Below are 12851 nucleotides of genomic sequence, written 5' to 3' on the forward strand. Positions count from 1 at the left end.
AACCAAGAGATCACTGAAGAAGAAATAAAAAAATACATAGAAACAAATGACAATGAAAACACAATGACCCAAAACCTACGGGACACAGCAAAAGCAGTTCTAAGAGGGAAGTTTATAGCAATCCAATCTCACCTCAAGAAACAAGAAAAATCTCAAAAAACAATCTAACCCTACAGTTAAAACAACTAGAGAAAGAAGAACAAAGAAAACCTAAAGTCAGTAGAAGGAAAGAAATCATAAAGATCAGAGCAGAAATAAATGAAATAGAAATGAAGAAAACAATAGCAAAGATCAATAAAACTAAAAGCTGGTTCTTTGAGAAGATAAAATTGATAAACCCTTAGCCAGACTCATCAAGAAAAAAAAGGGGGAAGTCTCAAATCAATAGAATTAGAAATGAAAAAGGAGAAATCACAACTGACAATGCAGAAATACAAAGGATTATAAGAGACTACAACAAACAACTATATGCCAATAAAATGAACAACCACGAAGAAATGGAAAAATTCTTGGAAAGGTACAATTTTAGAAGACTGAACCAGGAAGAATTAGAAAATATAAACAGACCTATCACGAGTAATGAAATTGAAACCATAATTAAAAATCTTCCAACAGGGCTTCCCTGGTTAAGTGGTTAAGAATCCACCTGCCAATGCAGGGGACACGGATTCGAACCCTGGTCCAGGAAGATCCCACATGCCGCAGAGCAACTAAGCCCGTGCGCCACAACTACTGAGCCTGTGCTCTAGAGCCTGCGAGCCACAACTACTGAGGCTGCGTGCTGCAACTACTGAAGCCCGCATGCCTAGAGCCTGTACTCTGCAACAAGAGAAGCCTCCGAAATGAGAAGCCTGTGCACCGCAACGAAAAGTAGCCCCCACTCACCTCAACTAGAGAAAGCCCGCGCACAGTAACAAAGACCCAACGCAGTCAAAAAATAAATAAGTAAATAAATAAAATAAATTAAAAAAAAAATCTTCCGAAAAAGAAAAGTCCAGGACCAGATGGCTTCATAGGCGAATTCTATCAAACATTTAGAGAAGAGCTAATAACACCCATCCTTCTCAAACTTTTCCAAAAAACTGCAGAGGGAGAAACACTTCCAAATTCATTCTACGAAGCCACCATCACCTTAATACCAAAACCAGAAAAAGATGTCACAAAAAAAGAAAATTATAGACCAATATCACTGATGAACATAGATGGAAAAATCCTGAACAAAATACTAGCAAACAGAATCCAACAGCACATTAAAAGGATCACACACCATGATCAAGTGGGATTTATCCCAAGGATGCAAGGATTCTTCAATATATGCAAATCATGCAATGTGATACACCACATTAACAAATTAAGGAATAAAAACTGTATGATCATCTCAATAGATGCAGAAAAAGCTTTAGACAAAATTCAACACCCACTTATGATAAAAACTCTCCAGAAAATGGGCATAGAGGGAAACTACCTCAACATAATAAAGGCCATATGACAAACCCACAGCAAGCATCATACTCAATGGTGAAAAACTGAAAGCATTCCCACTAGGATCAGGAACAAGACAAGGATGTCCATTCTCTCCACTCTTATTAAACATAGTTTTGGAAGTCCTAGCCACAGCAATCAGAGAAGAAAAAGAAATAAAAGGAATACAAGTTGGAAAAGAAGTAAAACTGTCACTATTTGCCGATGACATGTTACTATACATAGAAAATCCTAAAGATGTCACCAGAAAACTACTAGAACTAATCAGTGAATTTGGTAAGCTTGCAGGATACAAAATTAATGCACAGAAATCTCTGGCATTCCTATACATCAACAATAAAAAATCAGAAAGAGAAAGTAAGGAAACACTGCTATTTACCATTGCACAAAAAGAATAAAATACTTAGGAATAAACCTGCCTAAGGAGGCAAAAGACCTGTACTCAGAAAACTATAAAACACTGATGAAAGAAATCAAAGATGACATAAACAGATGGAGAAATATACCATGTTCTTGGATTGAAGAATCACTATTGTGAAAACGACTATAGTATCCAAAGCAATCTACAGATTCAACGCAACCCCTATGAACTACCAATGGTATTCTTCACAGAATTAGAACAAAAAATCTTACAATTTGTATGGAAACACAAAAGACCCTGAAGAGCCAAAGCAATCCTGAAAAAGAAAAACGGAGTTGGAGGAATCAGGCTCCCAGACTTCAAACTATACCACAAAGTTACAGTAATCAACGCAGTATGGTACTGGCACAAAAACAGAAATTTACATGAATAGTACAGGATAGAATGCCCAGAGATAAACCCACGCACATATGGGCACCTAATTTACGACAAAGTAGGCAAGAACATACAATGGAGAAAAGACAGTCTCTCAGTAAGTGGTGCTGGGAAAACTGGACAGCTACATGTAAAAGAATGAAATTAGAACACTCCCTAACACCATACACAAAAATAAACTCCAAATGGATTAAAGACTTAAATGTAAGGTCAGACACTATAAAACTTCTAGAGGAAAACATAGGAAAAACACTGACATAAACCACAGCAAGATCTTTTTTGACTCACCTCCTAGAGTAAAAGAAATAAAAACAAAAATAAACAAATGGGACTTAATTAAACTTAAAAGCTAAAAGCTTTTGCACAGCAAAGGAAACCAAGAAGAAGACAAAAAGACAGCCCTCAGAATGGGAGAACATATTTGCAAATGAATCAACAGACAAAGGATTAATCTCCAAAACATACAAACAGCTCATGGAGCTCAATATCAAATAAACAAACAATCCAGTTAAAAAATGGGTGGAAGACCTAAACAGACATTTCACCAAGGAAGACATACAGATGGCCAAGAGGCACATAAAAAGATACTCAACATCACTAATTATTAGAGAAATGCAAATCAAAACTACAATGAGATATCACCTCACACTGGTCAGAATGGCCATTATCAAAAGAGCTAGAAACAATAAATGCTGGAAAGAGTGTGGTGAAAAGGGAACCCTCCTACACTGCTGGTGAGAATGTAAATTGATACAACCAGTATGGAAAACAGTATGGAGGTTCCTTAAAAAACTAAAAATAGAACTACCATATGACCCAGCAATCCCACTACTGGGCATATACCCTGTGAAAACGATAATTCAAAAAGAGACATGCACCACAATGTTCATTGCAGCACTATTTACAATAGCCAGGACATGGAACCAACCTAAATGTCCATCGACAGATGAATGGATAAAGAAGATGTGGCACATATATACAATGGAATATTACACAGCCATAAAAAGAAACAAAATTGAGTTATGTGTAGTGAGGTGGATGGACCCAGAGTCTGTCATACAGAGCGAAGTAAGTCAGAAAGAGATAAACAAATACCATATGCTAACACATATATATGGGCTCTAAAAAAAAATGGTACTGATGAACCTAGTTGCAGGGCAGGAATAAAGAGGCAGACATAAGAGTATGGACTTGATGACATGGGGTGGGAGGGCGAAGCTGGGGTGAAGTGAGAGTAGCATCAACATATATACACTACGGAATGTAAAATAGTTGGCTGGTGGGAAGCAGCAGCATAGCACAGGGAGATTGGCTTGGTGCTTTGTGATGACCTAGAGGGTTGGGATAGGGAGGATCGGAAGGAGGCTCAAGAGCGAGGGGATATAGGGACATGTGTATGAATGTGGCTGATTCACTTTGTTGTGTAACAGAAACTAACTCGGTATTGTGAAGCACTTATACTCCAATAAATATCTATAAAAAAAAAGTTGAAAATATCTAGTAAAGCTGAAGATGAGCAAACCCCATGATCCAGCTTTTCTATTTCTAGGTATGTTCCCTAGAGTAGCATTTTTCAATTTGATGGTCTCAATCCTTCAGGGGCTACAAAATCAACAGTCTTTAAAGTAAAATAAAAAATATCAGAAAATACACATACACATGAAGTATACACATACATATCAGTTACTTACTGAAACTGTGTTAAGGTATGTATGTATGTACATATGTACTGAATTGTTATAGAAAATGTAATTGGCAATATGGAGTTTTAAAGAAGCTGTCCGAGAGAAATGTTCCTACAAGTACACATGGATGTTCACTTTTGAACAGTTTATAATAGCAAACAACTTGGAAAAGAAATCTGAATTGTGTCCACTAAAAGAATGGATAAATGGATATTCATACTACAGAAAAATGTGAGCTATCAAAATGAATGAACAAGACTCAACATATCAGCATGGATAAAGTTTTTAAAAATGATACGAAAGGGAGCTTCCCTGGTGGTGCAGTGGTTGAGAGTCCACCTGCTGATGCAGGGGACGCGGGTTCGTGCCCCGGTCCGTGAAGATCCCACATGCCACGGAGCGGCTGGGCCCGTGAGCCATGGCTGCTGAGCCTGCGCGTCCAGAGCCTGTGCTCCACAACGGGAGAGGCCACAACAGTGAGAGGTCCGCATACCGCAAAAAAAAAAAAGATACCAAGTGTAACAGAAAAAAGTTGAAGTAGGATACATATGGTTTACTGCTGTTTCTATAAAGTGAAAAAAACTCATAAAAACTATGTATTATTTATGCAGACTTATACCATGTAGTAGTAGAAATGATACATATAAGGTTCTCATACTTAATGAGAGGGAAGAGTAAAAAGGGAGCTCCAACTATATTTAGAACATTTTGTTTTCTAAAATCTCTAAGACCAACCTGTGGCAATGATTTATCTCCATTAGCATGCATCTTTAATTTCATCAATGCTACCTTTGCAGCTGTTTCACTATTTTTTGCACCTTTCCGTCGTTTACTTGCTGTCTCTCCTGTCTTGGAATCTAAGAAATAAGTGTAAGCATATAAGCAATTAAGAACTTTTACATTTTCCAGAGTTTTATTTTTATTATTATTTATTAACTATGGCCCTGAAATGTACACAAATTACATATAATAGAGATATACAGAGCCCACATTCATTTTATAGGTATGATCAATGGAAAAATACCACTGAGTTGACCTAAGTGATTTCCACATCAAAAACTCAAGTAATGTGCCTCTTTCCAGCTTAAATCTATTTAATCCAGAGCAATCACTAACACTTCTACAGAGAATTTTAAGATTTGGTTATAGATGATTTTAACTTGATTAATTTAATTTAAAGTAACACCCTTACTATAAAATGAAAATTCAGCTGAACTAACATGGTAGCAGACAGACTGGTCTAAATCACAGATACATTCTTTCCTCATATGTCAGAATATCAGCAGCATTCATAGGACAGCTGACTGGGCTTAAACTTTAGTCTTTAAAGAATGTAAACCACTACTTTAGCCTCATGAATACAATTTTTAGCCAACATGGTTAACCAGCTGATATAAATGGTCCAGCAAAAGAGAATATCTGGTAGGGTATTTCCATAGAATTTCCAAATTTTCATTGGAAAGTCTTGTGAGAAATATTGTCACAAGAATGTCATCAAAATCTATAGCAAGTTATAACCATCAGGGTTGCAAACAACACCTTGCATAACTGGCAAGCTGACATGAGAAGCAGGGCTCTGGGACTCATATAAAGTATAGAGCAGTAGGGAAACAACAAAACAAGCTTTCTAGATACTTGCCAATAATGTCTTTAACAAGTTTCTGAGTGGCAGCCATACGAGACTTAGGGATTTCCAGGTCTTCACATTCATGATCTGACTGATGACGATGTCTATGAGCAACAGAAGAGTGACACTAGGTCATGTATTTGCATATGACTTAAACAGATATATAGAGTTTAAATGGTCTCAGTGATCACCTCAGGCAAAAATTCTTCTCACAATAAGGACACACAACTGGCACAAGCTCTCTTTCAGCACAGTCCTTGAATAAGCATGGGTAAGATGTATGTGAATCTGACTTCAGTCTCTCAATTACAGTCACCTGAAAATGTAAAAATGGGGGACATGGCATTATATTTCACATTTAAAGCAAATCAATAAATCTATTCTGGATATCCATATCATTTTTGCTTAAACTTATAAGAGAAACTCACACATTCTCATATAGATTATAAAAATTGTTCGTGTGAGAAATGATTACTGTGCTGACTGCTCTACATTTTCAAAGTTTTCCTACTGTGGTGTATTTATCTTCTGAGTCAAGTTAAAATGACTACTCAGTTACTCTCCATAATCTTACGTCTTCCACTTTGTAACATACTACACAAAGATGCCTCCATAATAACATGCTTAGGTAATCAGCTCATCACTCCTCAAATTGCAAGTCATCTACTTTCTATACTGGTTTTGGAGGCTTAAATACATGTAAAAGAACACTTAAAATTATATGTCTTTCCATGATACAGAGGGTTAAAGACAGTTTTCACAACAATATACTATTCTTTTTTTTTTAAGTTATTTATTTATTTATTTATTTATTTATTTATGTCTGCGTTGAGTCTTCATTGCTGCGCACAGGCTTCCTCTAGCTGCAGCAAGCGGGGGCTACTCTTTGTTGCGGTGCACAGGTTTCTCATTGCAGTGGCTTCTCTTGTTGCAGAGCATGGGGTCTAGGCGCGTGAGCTTCAGTAGTTGTGGCACGCAGGCTCAATAGTTGTGGCTCGTGGGCTCTAGAGCACAGGTCCAGTAGTTGTGGTGCACAGGTTTAGTTGCTCCACAGCATGTGGGAATTTTCCTAGACCAGGGCTCAAACCCATGTCCCCTGCATTGGCAGGTGGATTCTTAACCACTGTGCCACCAGGAAAGTCCCACACAATGATATACTTTATTTTGTATTTAATACTGTATTACTAGTAAATATTACATCAGAGGAAAAGAGCTTTTATGAGATAAAAAAAAAATCCAGATCACTCAGGCTATTTTGAGTATTAAGTAACTAGGTTTCTAGAACTGAATGAACTCAGTTGACCCTTGCACAACTAAGGGACTGCGGTACAAACCCTCCATGCAGTTGAAAATCCAAGTATAACTTTACAGTCAGCTCTCCTTATCTGCAGTTCTGCACCTGCAGATCCAATGCATTGTATAGTACATACCTAGTGAAAAAAATCCACATATAAGGGGACCCACACAGTTCAAACCTATGTTGTTCAAGGGTCAACTGTAATTGCTTGAAATCTATAACCAAAGGGCATTCCTCTATATAAATGATAGTTACATCTTGTTGGAATTAACTTCTTAACTATTTTTTCAAATTTATTCCAATGGTCTAAAGGTAGAAGATTTTTATTTCACCTTTAAATTAATAAGATCTAATTGAGAGACATTCTATGAGACATTCATAGAAATCAAATCATATAAGAAAAAGGAAAACACAGGGAAGATTTACAAGGTGTATAACAAACACCAATATGTTTACTATATGACTCTATATGAGTATTTCTTTCCAAGTAGTCCTGAATAATACCAATATGTTACTTAATTTTTATTTCCTCAAATAAATCACCAAAACTTCAAAGGGCCAGATTTTGACTGAAGCTCATTTAACCTTAGTTTTCTATAATCAAGAGACTCGGTAAAGTGTTTGGTAAATGGTGGGCAGGAATAAATATCAACTGAAAAATGTGAGGTAAATGCTTCTTTCCAAATGGAGTAAATTCAGTTTAACTTTCTGCTGATCTCTGATCCAAGAGAGGTGGAACAACTTCTCTGATTACAAATTTGAGAAAATTACATTAGGCTCAGCTTTCTCTTTTTTCCCTTGGAAGCCTAACCTGGTGCAGCATTGCTGAGACTGGTGGGCAAATCCACCTAATTCTGGATTTCCTTTGCACACCCTTTTGGCTCAACACTAAGCTATATCATTCAACTTATTCTTTATCAGTAATAAAGATGATATTTTGGCTTCTATTTAACAGCCCCTTTTAACCTCTTGATTTGGTCCAAATTAGGGTAGGGAGATTTTGCTGGACTACAGGTCTGCTCCTGGTGACCTAAGGCTGATGGAGCCAGAACAATGTATTACCACAGAGTCCTAACATCAGGCACCAGTGAAAATGAATGAAACAGTGAAGCAAACTGGAGGGAGTATATGATGAGGATGTTAATTCCATTATGTATTTATAAATATAGAGTCTAAATCTATAAGCAGGCTATGTAAACAGAACTGAAGTACAAAGGAATAAGAATTATAAGAACAAAAATGTATAACTACCAAGTAGACTAGTTTATGTTAAAACATACTGAGAAAAATAATATAAATAAAGTAAGACCCTCTTACATAATCAGTTTAGTCTGCCAAATTTTAATCTGTGGTACACTGGGATTAAATTGAATCAAATTCTGAATGAAAGTACATAAATACAAACATGTTTTACCAGGAGATATTAACATACCTCAGGACAGCTATGTGACTCCCTGCTCCTGTGTTCAAGGCTTAAATAACAACAACAAAAAGTGTTTATTTAAATGTAATCAAATAATGTACTTAAAGATAACTGCAGTAATGTGAGATATTTTAATGGTTAGTATCCTTAAGATTAACTACACTCACACTACATTAACAACTCTGCCTATAAGAATAAACTGAAATGACAGATAAATAAAAGAGCACCTATAGTCTCAAAAGTTTTAAAACCCAACTACTATTCAACTTCAATATGAGTACAAAAATTCACCACTCTTAATTACCTTTACTTTGAGTGCTTTAAGGTGTGTGAAAATGCAGACCCTTTTGATTCTTTTATTTCTCAAAAATAATCAGTAATAAAATGTCAAAGGAGTGTTCTAGTTCTGAATGACTTAAAAATATGCATTATTTTTATTTACTTCTAATAAATCTTTCTGAATCATCTTCTGAAAAGAATTTATTCTTTCAGTGCTCTATTTAATAAATCAAATACCTGATACTTGAAGGTTTAATTGAAAAGAAAATGCATTTTCCACAATTCTTGTTTGTTCCCAGGTTTTACTTTGCATGTGATATGTGTGCAACGGACGTAAAGTACTCAATTTAAGAAATACAAAGGTTGAGCTCTTTTCATTTTATTAATTAAAATAAAGACTAATAATCATAACTGGATTTTTTTTACCATATTCTTTATATTGTGGATATGTTCTCTTCTTGTGATTAAAAGACATATATATGACTTTTACATAAAAATCACACACATCACCCCATTTCTGGGAAGTTTAAAGACTAGCCACATATATGTACAAGTAATCAGAGTCTGTGACTAGTCTATTTGTTTTTTTTTCCCCAAGTGATTACTATAATGAATATCAGATATCAGTGGCTAAAGTAAAAACTATTTTAAATCATTCTACTTTTTAGAAATAAATCTCATATTACAAACACTAAAATTACTCCCAAATAAAGCATAAAAACTTAACTTACCAAAATACTCCTGAACAACCATCACATACAAATGGAAGAAAATCTAAAATTGAGGGGAAATGTTATATGTTCTGGTCAGTAACTGATTTTGATTTAGTTTTCTTAAGTAAAAAGAATCTTAAAGTACTGAACTATGGCCATAGGAAAACTTTCCTTTTTGAACAGTATCCTAGTGCAGCAAGCAGTGGTTAAACAAAAGCCATCACAACCTCAAGCACTTTGAAAGTAACTGGATTATCAGAAGATAAATGTTACTTGCTGTAGCATGCTAAACCAGAAAAAAAAAAAAAAAAAAAAAGAAGTCCTGTGAGTTTTCTGTTTGTTTCCCAGATTTACTAGGTGTCGTTTCTGAGGACTGTATAATGCAAAAATCCTGCATTTGAAGTGACAATCCTAGGTTTCAATTTTGATTCCACTGCTTACTAATCTAGCAATGCTAGGCAAGTTACTTAACAGTAGAGCTTTGGATTATATACATACATATTGTATATATATATATTTGATATATAGTATACAGTGTATTTATGTGTATGTATACAAAACCAAAGCTCTATTATTAGGTAGTATGCATAAAAATAGACATAGATATAAGTATATTGTGTTTGTGTGCATATGTATATATGTGTGTGTGTATGTATCTATGCTATATGCCACACCTACTACACAGGGTAATTGTAAAAACCAAATGAGATACATGTAAAAGATAAGAATAGTAAGATAATACCTGTAATTAACAAGAATAATTATAGCAATTAACTTGTTTTGAATACACTCAACTGAGAAAAATCCTGTGGTGACTAGGTAGAGATGTGTTCAAAGAAATTCCAGAAATTCAATGGATGAATTGATTGATACTGCAAACTTTAGTCCTGAATTGTTTCTTTCCTTGCTGTTGAGGAACAACTAAGTTAGGACTAAGTGACAACTAAGTTAGGAAATGAATTTTTGGAAAGCACATGAAAGTATCCATCCTTATATGTGACAATTGACCATAAATCACTGAATACAATCATTTCTTCTCTAAACTGTTTTCAGTGTACCTCATATTAAATTACAGTATACAGCCAAGTGAGGCTGGCTATATCTAATCACACCACTTTTACAAAATGAAAACAAAAAGCACTGCACTTTAGAGAAAGTTACTATTGCTCCCAAAATATCTCATCCTACAGAGTATCTTAACCCAAAAGAAAAAGAAGAGGTCCTATTATAACCCAAAGGGACCGCAGGATGTTTCTGCTTGTGGGACAAGAGGGCCCAAATATAGTTCTTCCTTCACCTGAAAAGCGAACTTAATGCATTGTCACCGTGGTCCTGAAAGTGTGATACTGTAAGTATCTGTTTCATACCAAGAAAGTAGGTATACATTTGTCAAAAAGAGAAGGAAACTGAAGTATATAATACTTTACAAAACTTTTATGTCTCTTTCAAATCGGAAAAATGTACATGCTTACTATTTTGAGACTTTGGTGACCAACTAAATATTAGATGCAAACCAAGAGAATCCAAGGGTAAGAGTTAAGATCAAGATAATTTCCTAACACTTGACACCATCCTTCTATTCATCCAGAAGCTAAATGAAATTTAGGATACTCACTTAACATATTCTAAACCTTAAATGCTCTCCACTAGTCCAAAAGAGCTAGACTCTGGCCTCATTTCAGGTATTTACACTTTAAGAGACACCTGAAGTTGGAAAGGAAGATGAACTATGTCACAAATGGTAGATATTATGGACTTGCTAGAGATAATCAGGTATACCAGAATTATATAACTTACAGTCAAAACCCAACTGGCTAAGCTTCCCTATGAAAGATCTGCAAGGAAACATTGGTTCTTGCCTGCTGAATGGCTGAAGATGACAGCCAGTGGTGAAAGATACAAATCAGAGTGCTGAAAGTAACAATAACGTAGCAGGGATTGTGTCCTTTTGCCCACCACACACAACAGGTATCATTTATTAACTGTAGCACTCCCACTAATTCTGGACTAAACCCCAGAGTCCTTCTCAACAGTGATCAGGTGGCTACCTGCTGCCAATGACTGTAGCTGCAATGGGAGATAAAAGCTATTTTGTCACCCAGTGTAGTATGAGCCAGATGTGGAAGCATCCATTTGGAATGAAAGCCAGGTACCAAAGACTGAGCATTCTGTGTGGCTCTAGTGCTTCAGGACATACCTGCTGCAGGTGTTTCTAAGGCCCGTACCACCCTACCACTGGCTATTAGATTGGGCTATGTGTATCACAAGGTCTCTCAGTTCAGCGGAGAGAGAACATCACCTTACTAATGCTCTAAAAAAGCAGCTAACTATCCTGAAAGCTTTTCTGTGGAAAGGGCTATATTTTATACCTTTATGTGGTCCCATCACCAAAAGAGGTGCTCAGTAAATGTTTACTGAATCAGTGATAATCAGAATCAAAGAGTGACAGAGCTGAGAGAGCGTAATGATCATCCGGAGGAAAAGCTAAGGGCCTTCTCCCTATAAGCTCGTCTCCTGAGCAGCCCGCGAAAATGAGGTTAAAAACTGATGTCACCCAACTCCTTGCTCTGACAGATAAGTAACAGATAAGCAAACAAAAAGTCTGGGAGAGAAGTGGGCTGCCCGAGGTCGCAGTGGCAGGTTCAGAAGGGAACTCTCCCGATTCCCAGACCGAAGCGTCCTCCCTACCCGTGCTCATCAGAAAGGAGTGCGCGCGAAGCGACTTCTTGGCAAGGCGCGCTCGAAAATCAAAGTTCACACTGCAAGGTATGTTTTTGGGAATCGCACCGCTCCCTTCCAAGGAGACCATAAGCCTCCTCCAAAGGCTCAAGGGCAACAAAAAACATGGGCATCAAGGGCATCAACACACGTCACGGCAGACCCCCGCCCCCAAGGGACACGCCCGCCCTGCCTCCTCAGACTCCGCCTCGCCCCACGGCCTTCCCTCCCGCGACCAGAGGTAGGGGCTCCTGAATCACCTCGCTGCCGGCACTGCTCCACCCTGCAGTGCGCCCCAATGTCCAACTCCGCCATCTCCCAGCGCCCCGAGAGGCAGGCACAGCCACGGCACGGCGGGACGAGGCCGCTCGCGCGGTGCCTGCTGGGAATGGGGTGGGCCCAGGGGCGGAGCCCGCAGGTGGGGGCGGGGCGCGTACTGAAAGCGATCGGGCTGATCTAAGTGCCCTGAGTTCTGAATGTTTGCTATCGGGATCGCCTAGTGAGGCGGCAAGAGGAAAAGGTGGTTTCTCTGTTCGGTTTTCCCTCGGGCGGAAGTCCTGTCGCCCAGTCCTTAGGAAAATATCCAACTGCTTTTGTGGAAGATTGCGTGCGTGCGTTCCCTCCTCCGTGCTGCAATCGGAGTCCCGGACGACCTCACAAGGATTTTTTTTTTTTTGAATTAACATAACTCCGTAGCTCTAGGAAGCACAGTTTGGCACAAGTATTTGCAGGAATCAAGTGAAGTAGACCGACCCTGGTTCAATTCCTCACTCGTCCTACACCAGTGTTACTTGATTATATAAATGCTCCTTGCAAAGAAGTCAGGGTTTT

At 37.6% G+C, this 12851-nt stretch overlaps 1 protein-coding gene across 2 annotated transcripts in view; it reads right to left on the reverse strand.

The window, feature by feature from the left end:
* The window catches only part of ZFAND1 (zinc finger AN1-type containing 1), a 28363-nt gene extending 15969 nt beyond the window's left edge, over nucleotides 1-12394 (reverse strand). Inside the window, exons 1-6 of one of the 2 annotated variants that reach the window (XM_060116352.1) lie at nucleotides 12281-12394; nucleotides 9321-9363; nucleotides 8320-8359; nucleotides 5782-5906; nucleotides 5603-5694; nucleotides 4753-4820 (exon numbers count right to left, since the gene is read on the reverse strand). In XM_060116352.1, coding sequence (XP_059972335.1) covers nucleotides 4753-4820; nucleotides 5603-5694; nucleotides 5782-5906; nucleotides 8320-8359; nucleotides 9321-9363; nucleotides 12281-12335 — 423 coding nt within the window. In that variant the 5' untranslated portion in view covers nucleotides 12336-12394. Of the gene's footprint in view, nucleotides 1-4698; nucleotides 4821-5602; nucleotides 5695-5781; nucleotides 5907-8319; nucleotides 8360-9320; nucleotides 9364-12280 lie in introns of both variants that reach the window. The other variant, XM_060116351.1, reaches the window with a different exon arrangement.
* Nucleotides 12395-12851: the final 457 nt, after the last annotated feature.

Source organism: Mesoplodon densirostris, chromosome 13 (genome assembly GCF_025265405.1).
Source record: "Mesoplodon densirostris isolate mMesDen1 chromosome 13, mMesDen1 primary haplotype, whole genome shotgun sequence".
NCBI classification, from domain to species: Eukaryota; Metazoa; Chordata; class Mammalia; order Artiodactyla; family Ziphiidae; genus Mesoplodon; species Mesoplodon densirostris.